Source organism: Caretta caretta, chromosome 7 (assembly GCF_965140235.1).
Source record: "Caretta caretta isolate rCarCar2 chromosome 7, rCarCar1.hap1, whole genome shotgun sequence".
NCBI classification, from domain to species: Eukaryota; Metazoa; Chordata; order Testudines; family Cheloniidae; genus Caretta; species Caretta caretta.
In genome coordinates, this window is record NC_134212.1 from 67,541,771 (window position 1) to 67,555,826 (window position 14,056).

At 39.5% G+C, this 14,056-nt stretch overlaps 1 protein-coding gene across 2 annotated transcripts in view; it reads right to left on the reverse strand.

Moving 5' to 3' along the window:
- Positions 1–301: 301 nt before the first annotated feature.
- Positions 302–14,056, reverse strand: part of ZCCHC24 (zinc finger CCHC-type containing 24) — a 160,249-nt gene continuing 146,494 nt past the window's right edge. For both annotated transcript variants that reach the window (XM_048856155.2, XM_048856156.2), the window contains one exon: positions 302–7,575. In XM_048856155.2, the coding sequence (XP_048712112.1) occupies positions 7,462–7,575 (114 nt within the window). In that variant the 3' untranslated portion in view covers positions 302–7,461. The remainder of the gene's footprint in view (positions 7,576–14,056) is intronic.

Genomic DNA, 14,056 nt, shown 5'->3' on the forward strand with positions numbered 1-14,056 from the left:
TAGAGACTGTGACATTGGCGATACAACCGCGAGTACTGGATGCAGTGTCGTAACTCTGTCCCCAACAGAGAAGACTTGCTCACAAGAGAAACCCCGCTAAATTGCAATGTGACCAAACTAGCAGAGGGCTAAAGGACAGAACTGGCGTGGTGATCTGCTCATTCTAAGGTCTGGGTTGTTGGGACAAGCTCACGCTACGACTGCCAGCACACGGTCTGTGCATTATTACCAAGAAACCAACACAAGTTATGTTAAAACCCTGAAACAAACAACTCTCAACAAAAGCACACAACTCTCTCACTGTGTTGTTGCAATATTTTAATACAGCATTAAAATGCTATGATACTAGAGGAAAGCTGTATACTATCCAGCTAATAAGGCACATGTCGGAATGCCATTTTATGGACAATCCACAACAGAGGCTTTACAGTCTTTTCAGCAACACAGTCACTAGTTGAGTGAGTTGTCATCTTGGTTGCTGAGGAAGGACTGGTCCCTCTGAGGCCTGTGTCCATAGGTTTTTGTTTTTAAGCTGTACAAGTTTATTAACAATTACAGAAAAGAAAATCATACAAATTGGCAACTAAAATTGACAAGGTCCATGGGTACAGCTGGTTAAAAACAAACAAAAGTCATAATAATTAAGCTAATTTTTAAAGCTGCAGAAATTCAGAAGATACAGTTTTAGCACTATTATACAATGTAGTGACTGCTGTACTAAATAACCTTTTAAAGGAAACAAAAGTCCAGTACAGGATTAGGCAAACCTTCCATTTAAGCATGGTTTAAAAACAAAATCCATTACATAATCAAGCTACATGAAACGTAAAGTGTAAAAATGCTTCAAATACATGCACATGCATATTCTATCACACTATGAATTCTAATTAAAATAGACACAAATCCCTACAACAATCTACCTTGATCCTTTTCCATTATGTCCTTTGATTGACAATATTGCTTTAGCCAGTATTGCGTAGCAGCTCTCAGTTTATTGTCTGCAAACTGCCATGAATGTCAGTTTGTCAAATGATGCCCCCCCAACCAAACCTTCACACACACCCACCCTCGCGTTATGAAAACAAAAACCCTACAATACAAAAATTGGATATCTGTGTTCCATAATTTCTGAAAGCTGAATAGTTACTGTGCTTTCAGCATTTACTGTGTCTCTCACAAGACATAAAGTGATAGTATAATATTATCTGATCCTTACTCACGAATACATCTAGTTATAGCTTTTCCTAAAGAGGCAATACTTCCCAAAATACACATATAAATAAACTGCATAAGCTCATTAATAGAAGTCTATGCACTTGAATAATACATTGGTTACTTAATACTGATATTTTCATCCAAGGAAACAAAAACAATATGGCTTAAAGAATTGCAAGGGTTTTTTGTCAGAATTATGTACCAACTTTCATATAATATTCTATGTAGACAATATTTCCTTCTTAATGTAGTTCTGTTGCATACTTTATACAAACAAAAGCATTGTAAAAAAACAAAAATGTAAATTACTTCCATAAATATTTTCTTGAGGATATACCCTTAGTTTTGCAAAATACTTAAGAAAACTCTTACCTCTGTTAGTATTCTAGTTGAGAGCAAGGCCCTTTTGAAAGCTTCCAAGTTGTAAAAACACTTTTTTAAAAAAACAAACAAACAATACTATTTTTCTTTTTTTAAAAGGCCCTCAAATATATACAAAAAAGTTACTGCAAAGAGTTTCCAGATAAGATAATTCAGTATTACAAGAAATATTTGTAACCATTCAAAAATTTTAACATCTAAAAAGGTTTCCAAAATACACACATAGTATTAAAACAAAACAAAAACTGAAATGAACTCCGTCAAGTATAACTCAAGATAAATACACATCTGCAAGTAAAACTGTAAAATACTTCATACAGGGGGGTAAACATTAATATCAATCAACTACATCTAGTAACTGCACACGATTGTCCCTTTGAAATTCATCCTAAAAACGCAAACTGTCATCCATACATCTAATATCTCTATCAGCCCTCTGAGCACTTAAGCAATATAAATGGACAGCAGTGGTTTTTGCAGATGTAAAACTGATATGCACTGATATCCAATCAGGAGTGGAGTGATGTCTTAAAAAACAACATTGTGAGGGGCTAAAATTCCATCAAACTTCTAATTATGTTGGCAGAAGCAAGTGAGAGAAACATGCTGAGTGACTTCATTTTAACAATGCTTGTATGTTGATGAATTATTGCATGCTATTCACTGACGAGCACTTGGAATATGTACTGGACACACACACGATTTAACTGCAAGCCATGGAGAACTAATCTATTTATTTCTAATACTTTCAAATGGTCTTAGTTTTTATCTACTGGTTTAAGTAGTTTCATTTTGGAATAATGGCTATAGCTTCAAGAGTCTGCAATTCATGTCTAGTCTAAATTCCATGTTGTACAAAAAGGTAAAATATAGAGGATCCTTCTATAAATGGTCTCCTCCGATATGCATAACTTCACATTATTGTTTACAGACTAGGTCCCATATAATGGGGAACTTTAAAATACACTTATTTGCAGAAATAATATTTACCTTTTGTGTATTTATTTGCAATTAAAAAGCAATTTTGAGACACCAAGGCCTTGGATTTTGCTCAGGTGGCATCATAATGTATTATGGGGAAGCAGCAGCAGAAACTGGGTAACCTGGGGCCAAGATTTAAATTATTGTGGGGGAAGTATCCTCAGCTGGTGCAAACTGATGTAGCCCTGTCAACTTTTTTTTTTCTTCCTGAGCAATAGTGATCCCGAAGATAGGTTATACATGAAGGTTCTGATTGACTAAAGGAAGGAAAAATTATGGCTTACATGGAAAAAAATGAATGCTAAAAGTCTCCAGAAGAAACAAGGAATAGGGTATGGTGCACAGTTCAGTTCACAGGTAGATAACATTCTAATGTCTATAATTAAGTTTCCCAAACATATCCATAGGGTCAAATCCTGCTTTCATGTGTGCTGCTATCAGCAGACTCAGTGAAGCAACTAGTGTGTATTCCTTCAGGCAGAATTAATTAATTCAGATGGAATTAATTTGCACTGAATTACAAATGTTTTCACTAAGACTTGCTTTTGACTTTCAATAAAACAGCTAAAACCAATTCAGGGAATATCAGTTGATGAGTTAAAAAACTAGAGCTGATCAAAGAAAAAATGGTAGAAATTTGTCATGAAAATTTGAGGAAAAAATAATCCCATATTTTCTGGGTCAAAATCAGAAATTTTGACGAAAATTTTCAAATCTGGAAAATTTCAGCTGGTCAAAAATGGGATGAATTTTTATCAAAAAAAAAAAAAGCAAAAATCATGTTGTCTTAGTCAAAATTAATTTTTTTATAAAGAAATGCATAAATCTGAAATTCAGAAAATGTAAACCTTTACTAAACACTGTGCCCTTACTAAAGACTAACAACTGTGAACTACTTTAGATTAACAGTGAAATATGTTCCAATACTGATGTATAAATCCATAAACAAATAGGATATTACCAATAAGGAAAAATACCAAGAGCTCAACATTCCAGTCCTAATAATCCCGTCAGGAGGGGGAAGGAGTTCGCTTGAAACTCTGGCCATGTGGACTTTTCCCCAGATCCACCCCTTGGGGGATGGGGTTTTTGATAATGCACAGTGAGTCTGGATGGCCCAAAAAACCCAAAGGGAAGCCAAATTTCATCCCTGTGGAAGTAGGGACAATAAGCATTGTGAGCTGACTTCTCCAGCTCTCTGGCATTTCATGCTATTCACTCTTCCTCCACACCCCATGGACTGCACCGTATATCTTGCTTCATTGATACAGATGGAAAGCATGGCAAGAATAAATTCTGCATGAAGCAACAATCTACCCCTACCAGGCTCAGAGAAGAGCATGCTGCTTCCCTTTCTGTCCCCTCTTCCTGGCTTATATATCTGTGGCGCCCCCATCATCTGGAGTGGTTTTTGTGGACTCTGGGGAGAGGGGAGCAGGCCCAGGGAGTGTTGCTTCCTGCTGTCCCACAGTCTTAGCTCCTTTGCTGCCTGCTTCTGGGCCCCTCTTCTCCAGCATAAGTGGAGAGGAGGATCCCATTCACCCCTTGTTTATTTCAAATGTGCTTACTAAGTATTAATTAAAGATGTACTTACTAGGTCACCAGTGTCAATACATTTGGTGTGTTTCATTCTACACCTCATTTGGGTATATTGTGCAAGTTTAAGTGGTAACTGCTTAATCACCACTGGCGGAAGACTACAATAAGAGGGGGATGCTATTGGTCATGAAAGGGGTTCACTGATAGAGATGTGTAGGGAAGCTTGCATAGTCCTTGCCTGGTTCCAGCAAGCAATATTTATCCTTTCCTTTCAAGAGCGTTCAAGTCACTAATTAAAATGGGGTGGGGTGGGGAGGGGAAACTCCAAAGCCCAGAGAGGTCAATGGGAGTCTTTCCATTGACTTCATCTGGAGTTGGACCAGGACACAAATGCATTTGATTTGTGTCTTCAGTTAATATGTTGACATTTCTAACATGTAGGATAATATAATGACATGAGTATTTAACCTCCAACAAGTATGTGTTTAAAAAAAAAAAAGGTTATTCTATGCATATGCAAATGGTAGTTGCATTAAAGCCACATGGGATGTATATTTGGGAACCTTGGTTTAAAGCATTCCCTAGAAATCTATAAGCTAAAAGCACCGTAATGCAATAGTGAACCTGAACAAATAACATTTAAAATGGTACTAATGTGAAAAAGACAACAATTTTGTTTAATAATGTCCTTCAACTGGTCTATGTTAAGATCCTGCAGTGGCTTAATTACAGCATGTAATTATAGCTACATATAGCTACATATTTTGTAGTGCTGATGTTCAGCAACAGTGTGTCGTCTTGGTTGCCACAAATTTGAAATTATTTTGAAATGGAGGGGTAGGTTGGTTGCTACATTCTTAGCTTTATGAAGAAAATGGCTTTTCTCTTAGCTTTTGTTTGGTGCTATTTCTTAGCTTTTCCTTTAGCTGGATATTAAGTGTCAAAGAAATTGCTGCTAATATACCATTAAGTGCTCAAGGGAAAAAATTATAGCCCGTTTATTGTATGGCCTTCTTGCAGTCTTTCCCTTTGAATTACTGACACACCAAACAATGGGTCAAAATTAACACTGATGCCAAGTTTTAAAAACCCACCTCTAAACTGGCATGCAGAAATGTTCTTATTTTATGGGCAAATTAAGAAGCTTTGTTTAGAAAATCTGTCCCTAAGTATACTTTTCAGTCTTCAGCTAAGAATGCATTCCCACTTGAAGATGCTAACTGTCTCACTTGATGGAGGCAATCAAAATCTGTGATTAGTGTTAAATTTCAGTCATATTTTTATTTTAAAATATGGTACTGCTAACTGGGCAAAATTAGTCTCAAAGTGTTTAACTTAATATTATTTTGTAATTATATAGCAGTTTTCATCCAACAACGTCAAAATGCCTTTAGACATTAAATAAACCTCACAACACCCTTGTGAGGTAGGTATGTTAAGTATTATTATCCCCATTTTGCAGATGGGGAAACTGAGGCATGGAGAGGTTCAGACAGTTGCCCAATGTCAAACAGCAGCCCACTGGCAGAACCCAGGACAGAATCCATGTGTCCTGTCTCCCAGTACACTACTCTAACTAGTAGACCACATTACTTCCTACTTGAATTTTTGGGTTCCCCATAAATTGTGAAGATTGAATTTTGTGTGAAGTTTCTAAACAAATCATTTTTGCCCTGTCAACATTTTGCCCTGTTCACAGACAAGCATGGAAATGGCAAAAGTTTCACTCTGGATCAACTTTGTGAAGATCTTCACATTTCACGTGGGAATGCTTACTACAAGTTTTTAATCTGCTTTACAAGACTTTGACTGGTTGTACTGGTACCACCTCATCCTACCTTGGTATGCGATAACTCTGGATTGTATCTATCAAATTTAACTTTGAAACAGCTTTAACTTACTATGAATGTTTCCAATTTAAAACATCACTACATAACAATAACACACAACCATTTCTTAAAGAAAATTTCATGAAAATAAAAAATGGTTGATTTAAAAAAAACACTCTCCTGTAGTTTTCTATAGAAGTGGATGACACATACAAGTCTTTTTCATTCTGTCCTTTTGCCAATGTACTCTTAAAAATACATACAAAACCAGAATACTGTCTTGAGGTACTTTCATTTCATGACATTCCCCAATCTCTGATAATATATTTTCCTTTGTAACAGGATCCTCCTGCACAAAGTTCCTTCTACCTGAAATAGGACAACCACAGACAGTTACTACATTTCTCCTAACCTATATAGGTGTTTTAGAAAGACAGAGAAGAGGGTAGGTTATGTTCTTCATGCCCCATACAACCCCTGTGGCTACATACGTATATACTTTTATATTAATAAATTTGCACAGTAGAAAACAGGACATAAAAATATTTCCAGAAAGTGGCTTTCGAACTAGTATAAATATTAAGTCTGGCTACTCACTCAATTAGGGTTTGGGGACAAATTTAATCATTCTCATTCCCCATTATTCACAGTAAATTTTGTGTGCTTGTGGCCTAATGAATAGCAAATACACATAAAGGGCCCATTTAAAAGAAATTATATGACAAGAGAAGGATTTCAGTCAATCACAGCCCAAAGAAAGCAAAAACACTATTCTCTCCCAAAAGATGCTGGAATCCTTACTGACAATCTGTCCAGTTGCTATTCTCCATTTCCATACCAAAAAACCACTCCCTCAAACAATTATACACTTGATTTTACCCTCACTGAGTCCACCTACGCCCTACCCAAGTTACATTAAGCAATGGAAGTCCAAGAAAGCAGCAGCATGGAACTTTCAAATCTTCCAAAGCAAGGAAAATATGATAGTTTCCTTTCTTTAATGCTGTGGCTTGTTGAATCTTCCTTTGTCTTGTCGTACAGCAGGAATAATGTTCATGGGGTTAGCAAGCACTCCCAATTAGTGGCCTTGCAGGTCACCTAAGTCCTGCAAAAGCCATTCATAATGTTTACTCCCCAGTGAACATTATACCTTGCCTAACAAACAGCACTTCTCTTCATTTCACCTGGCCATGATATAGGAACTGTGTAAACAATCAACAGAAACCACAGCAGTGGTTCCATTGTGAACACTATCAGTAACACTGTTTGATAGATATATAGATAGATCGATATATAAAACACACCATAGTCCTATAAATATATCTTGCACGTATACACATACACAGGAAAAGTGTTACATTCTATTAATGGTAAGGCATATTATTAGTTTAAAGATAGGCAAAATTGGCAATCTTTTTAGGTTTTTTTTTTGTCTTGGATTCTGAGTCGCTGTTGACCGCGTGCTGCCAAAAGATCTCGCAGGATGATGGGGACGGAAGAGGCCACCCTTGAAGGTTTATTGCACACGACGGCAGTAGTAGCCCAAAACTTTGCACTTCTCACACAGATGCTGAGGATGCTCCTTGCTCTGATCTGAAACATCCAGGCCATCCGGCTTTTCCAGGGGTCTCTGCAGGGAAGAAAGGGAATAGAGTATGCTCTAGTAAATGTCACTGACAATCGATTGTGTCTAGGCTTACAAAACCCAACTTTTAAGCTTATTTTGCTAGGCTTTCTCCCAGTGCAGCTAATGGTGCTATATTTTTTCCCTGAAAAGCCTAAACATGTTGCCAACCACCTGGCTCTGCAATGGTGGGAACTGTCTCGACAGCATGAATGTCATTCCCTTTCACACAAGGTCTTGTAAACCCTTATTGTAGCTGTACTGCGGAAAAAAGACTTAATTTATAACCTCATGCTATAAAACAGCCCCATTTATTGACTTGCCCCCAGTGATTATATCCCAAAGGACATTAGCACTTAGAACATAGGCATCCCATTGCCCCAGGCATGCCAGGGGGGTTAACATTATTAGGATTTAGTGCTAATACCAACAAGCCATCTTGCCAATGTACGGTTATGAAACAAGTGACAGAGGTTTGCCTGACACACACTTCCATATTTGGAGAGCTGGAATTTCCCGAACACAGCAGCTGCAAAGTGGGGGAAGAAAACTGCTCAACTAGTTATGTGGTTAAGTATTTGTAATAGCAGTTGGGTAAGATATGGCGGGGGGACAGAGGAGGGAATCAGTAAAACAGGGAGTGAAAATTCCTCAGATTTACTAGATCTTGTACTTTAAATTTCCCTGACATCTAAAAGCTTTCACATCAATTTAAAAAATAAATCACCCATACTGTATATCAAAGCAAGACTGCCTGTTTGAAAGGTGTGATGGGTACAAAGGTGACAGAGACATAAAGATGAAACAATACAATGTGCACTTTATAGTGGAATCATGAAAATGTATAACTTCTCTGGCTTTCTAAGAGTGCACTTAAAAGGCAGTCTGGTTGCTCGATGATTTGCAATAAAGGCGGCTGTGAGTGTTCAACTGTACTGTGGATAATGACAGCGAATGGGGTGTAATCTGAAAACAAGCCGAAGATTTTACACTGTGTGAGGAATAGTAACTTCTTGCTGATCATCTCAAAATATTGTTCTTGGGGAGGGAAGTGGAGAAATATAAAGTAGACATTTAACCCTGTTCACTTCCCATTCCCAAACCCTCGCTCCAGTCTTGCCTGAAGTGATAAAATGTTAAGAGCATTCGATGTTCTAAATTATCAAGATTTCTAAATTAACAACAATTAACTAGATAATCACAATGGTCCCTTCTGGTTTAAAGTCTATGAGTTTATGAATTTAAATGTCTGCTCTTCATTCCAGGGTAACCCTCTTAAAATACTGAGCATCAAAACGAAAAGGCCATTTGAAACTTTTAGAGCAGGTAGTAACAACCCAGAGTTGAAGGGGTACATTTTACTGCATTCTAAAAGAAGAATAAAATAAGCCAAAATCTAATATATTCTACTTAGCCCAAGAAAGGATACCTGCAACTTCTTGCTGTGTTCATTCTTGTTTCTGACTCCTGAGATGAACATTTTTACTTATTGCCTTTCACAGATAGTAATAATAGCAAAATGGAATTAATTCTGTGGAGATTGCCAATAGTTTGTTCATCCCTTTCTCTACAGTACATGGCCCAATGCTTTGTTCACTTGGGGCCAGATTCTGAACTGGTGTAAATGCGCATAGTTCAGTTTACTTCAAGGGACTAGCACATGATTAAACTTAATCACAAACTTCAGTACTTAGCTGGATCAAGTACAGTGTTCCCAGCATTCAAAGCCTGTGAAAGATTCCCACTGATTTCAAAGAGCTTTGGATCAGGCTATTAATGAGTTCCTTAAAAACAGAGCATTAGAATTTGGGATTAGAACTCCGGAACTGGGATTCCAGCCCCGTGCTCATTCCACTAGGCCACACAGTAGTTCTGCCAGTCTAGTAATGGATAGTTTATATATATAACCAACCAAGTTACCAAGATGAATAAGCAATGTAAGGTCTGTTTTCAATTGGGAAAAACTGTCAACTCCCCCTCCATGCTCCCCCTACCCACCCCTGCAAATATTTCCTTCCTATGTCACCCAAGGAGATGTGTTGGATAACACGTGTTTTCCCTGAAGTTTGACCCCCGTCTGCAATACAGTCTAAGTTGAGGTTCAGGCACTACAAGAGTTAATTTGTGGTCCAAGAGGAAAGCTCCTGGAAGCTTTGAAATGATACACTTAAAACAGAGCAGCCATTCGGCACAGCTCTGATTGCTTCTACATACTAGCTGTGCTCTGATTAAAGAGAAAAATACAACAGTTATCATGTTTATTGAAATAAGCCAGGTTTTTTTTTTTTTTTTTTAAACACAAGGCCTCGGGAATCGTTTTTCCTGGAAATAGTGCAAAGGACGTTGGGAATGCCTCGGACTGCCAAGAGTTTCTTGGACTGCTGTCAGAAACAATACCTCTCCATGGTTTGCGTTCCCCCTGTGATGACTGAGCTCAGCTTTTTTGGCCTGGGAGCCACTTAGATTTCAGAAATGTTATTGTTACCAGCACGTTACGACATACAGGCTGGAGAGAGAAGGGTTATGAACACAGGAAACCAGGTTGCTTGGGGCCAGCTGGAAGGCACAAAGCAGTATTAGGGCTGCTTTTTTGATGAGGCTAGAGAGCTATATCTCCAGAAACTACACTGTGTATCGAGAGGTTGCATCAAAAAAAAAGAAGTGTTGCTTCAATATTTAAATGCACCGAAGGGCTTGGCTTTGGCGTGTAGCTAAGTTATTTGCTGTAAAAATTAATCTGCCCCATTCCTATTATTCCTTTATCATTAGTAAAGATAAAACAAATATTTCATAATAAAAAAACAACGTGGAGAGTTATAGGATGAGAGCAGCATTCCTGCTCCACCCTTCTTACACCATGTGAAAGGCCCAGAGTGGTGTAAAGAGGCCCTAAAAGCCCCGTGTCCAGCTGTAGCAGAATTCCCTTAGCACAGGCATGGTGCAGGATAGCTATATGGCTGCCTCCTGAGGTTCTGGGAGCTGTACTGAGGGGACAAGAGGTTGATGGCAGGAGGGAAGTATTGAGGGCAGGCTGCAGAGACTCTGAGCTAGCTGCTGTACCACAGACAGGCCCACAGGGCTATCTAAGGGTATGTCTACAGTACAAGTGCTACAGCGATACTGTCATAGTGCTGTAATATAAACACTACAGCAATGGAAGGAGGTTTTCTGTCATTGGAGTAAATCCACCCGCTTGAGAGATAGTACCTAGGTCAGTGGAAGAATTCTTCCATCGATCTAGGTGCATCTACAGTGCGGTTAGCTCGACCTAACTACGTTGCACACGGCATGACATTTTTTACAGCCCTGAGTGATGTTGCTAGGTCGACCTAGGTTTTAGGTGTAGATCAGGCCTAAATTATGTCAAGAGCCTCTTCAACACCCCAAAATCTGGAGGGCACAAAGGTGGCTTAAAGACACCACAGCCCTCTTCCCTGGGCTGCAAGCTCTGTGACGCACCTCTGAGAGGCCCATCAGAGAATCGCACTTATGTTTCTTTGGTCACAGGTGCTGGTTGCTGGAAAAATAAGAGACTGAGAAGTAGAGATGGTAAAACAAAACAAAAAAAACCAACTGTCAACAAATTTTCATTGGGAAAATCGCTTTTCAGTTTATGAATGGTTTCATGGAAAAAATATCCATTTTTCACTGAAATTTTCCAAGTTTTTATTGAAAAACGGAAACTGTTTTAAACGGAAACAAAATGGGTTTTGGGTGTTTTGTTTTTTCAGTGAAAACCCATTTTTGTAAGTGATAAAAATTGAAAAATATCTGGTTTTTCACATAAAGTTTTCTTTGTGTGTGTGGAATGGGGGAGCGGGAAAGAAAATTCTTACTATCTCTACTGAGAAGGCATTTGGCTGCAGTGACTATCCTGTTGCCTGCATGGAATAAAGATGAAATGATTCTATAGTTAAACAGCAAGGCCTGCTTCCCAAATTAACTTTTAATTGAAGCCTTTTGCTAACCCACATTCAGCATTTTTCTGATTATAATCCCCACCCCGCTAAATAAATAATTAACAAAACAAAACCCCCCAAAAAACCCCAAATGAAACCTTATGAGTTGTTAGAAAAATAAGCAAAAAGAGAAGGAGTACTTGTGGCACCTTAGAGACTAACCAATTTATTTGAGCATGAGCTTTCGTGAGCTACAGCTCACTTCATCGGATGCATACCGTGGAAACTGCAGCAGACTTTATATACACACAGAGAATATGAAACAATACCTCCTCCCACCCCACTGTCCTGCTGGTAATAGCTTATCTAAAGTGATCATCAAGTTGGGCCATTTCCAGCACAAATCCAGGTTTTCTCACCCTCCACCCCCCCACACAAATTCACTCTCCTGCTGGTGATAGCCCATCCAAAGTGACAACTCTTTACACAATGTGCATGATAATCAAGTTGGGCCATTTCCTGCACAAATCCAGGTTCTCTCACCCCCCTCCCAAAAACCACATACACAAACTCACTATCCTGCTGGTAATAGCTCATCCAAAGTGACCACTCTCCCTACAGTGTGCATGATAATCAAGGTGGGCCATTTCCAGCACAAATCCAGGTTTTCTCACACCCCCCGCCACCGCCATACACACACAAACTCACTCTCCTGCTGGTAATAGCTCATCCAAAGTGACCACTCTCCCTACAGTGTGCATGATAATCAAGGTGGGCCATTTCCAGCACAAATCCAGGTTTTCTCACACCCCCCGCCACCCCCATACACACACAAACTCACTCTCCTGCTGGTAATAGCTCATCCAAACTGACCACTCTCCAAGTTTAAATCCAAGTTAAACCAGAACATCTGGGGGGGGGGGGGTAGGAAAAAACAAGGGGAAATAGGCTACCTTGCATAATGACTTAGCCACTCCCAGTCTCTATTTAAGCCTAAATTGATAGTATCCAATTTGCAAATGAATTCCAATTCAGCAGTTTCTCGCTGGAGTCTGGATTTGAAGTTTTTTTGTTTTAAGATAGCGACCTTCATGTCTGTGATTGTGTGACCAGAGAGATTGAAGTGTTCTCCGACTGGTTTATGAATGTTATAATTCTTGACATCTGATTTGTGTCCATTTATTCTTTTACGTAGAGACTGTCCAGTTTGACCAATGTAAATGGCAGAGGGGCATTGCTGGCACATGATGGCATATATCACATTGGTGGATGTGCAGGTGAACGAGCCTCTGATAGTGTGGCTGATGTTATTCGGCCCTGTGATGGTGTCTCCTGAATAGATATGTGGGCACAATTGGCAACGGGCTTTGTTGCAAGGATAAGTTCCTGGGTTAGTGGTTCTGTTGTGTGGTATGTGGTTGTTGGTGAGTATTTGCTTCAGGTTGCGGGGCTGTCTGTAGGCAAGGACTGGCCTGTCTCCCAAGATTTGTGAGAGTGCCCAGCGAGAAACTGCTGAATTGGAATTCATTTGCAAATTGGATACTATCAATTTAGGCTTAAATAGAGACTGGGAGTGGCTAAGTCATTATGCAAGGTAGCCTATTTCCCCTTGTTTTTTCCTACCCCCCCCCCCCCCAGATGTTCTGGTTTAACTTGGATTTAAACTTGGAGAGTGGTCAGTTTGGATGAGCTATTACCAGCAGGAGAGTGAGTTTGTGTGTGTATGGCGGTGGGGGAGTGTGTGAGAAAACCTGGATTTGTGCTGGAAATGGCCCACCTTGATTATCATGCACACTGTAGGGAGAGTGGTCACTTTGGATGAGCTATTACCAGCAGGACAGTGAGTTTGTGTGTGTGGTTTTTGGGAGGGGGGTGAGGGGGTGAGAGAACCTGGATTTGTGCAGGAAATGGCCCAACTTGATTATCATGCACATTGTGTAAAGAGTTGTCACTTTGGATGGGCTATCACCAGCAGGAGAGTGAATTTGTGTAGGGGGGTGGAGGGTGAGAAAACCTGGATTTGTGCTGGAAATGGCCCAACCTGATGATCACTTTAGATAAGCTATTACCAGCAGGACAGTGGGGTGGGAGGAGGTATTGTTTCATATTCTCTGTGTGTATATAAAGTCTGCTGCAGTTTCCACGGTATGCATCCGACGAAGTGAGCTGTAGCTCAGGAAAGCTCATGCTCAAATAAATTGGTTAGTCTCTAAGGTGCCACAAGTACTCCTTTTCTTTTTGCGAATACAGACTAACACGGCTGTTACTCGGAAACCTAGAAAAATAAGGTGAGTCTGCATGAGCAATGGAAGTAATACCAGGGACAGTGCACCACTGTCCATCGTAATTTACAGTCACAGATGTACATACTGTAATGGATCTAAGCTTACTGTGCTATGTCTCAAAGATATGGTACAGAGTTCATACCCTGGCTTTGATCATCCCTTTTGAGATTCACAGCCCTCTGTTTGTGGATCTTTCCCTGTCTGTATGGAAAGAGAGGCCCTCCCTCTCAGCCCCTACCTGTGGAGGCTTCTCAGTGGGTCCCTAAGTCTGTGTTTGCAGGAGGGTTGGAGACTGCACATGCA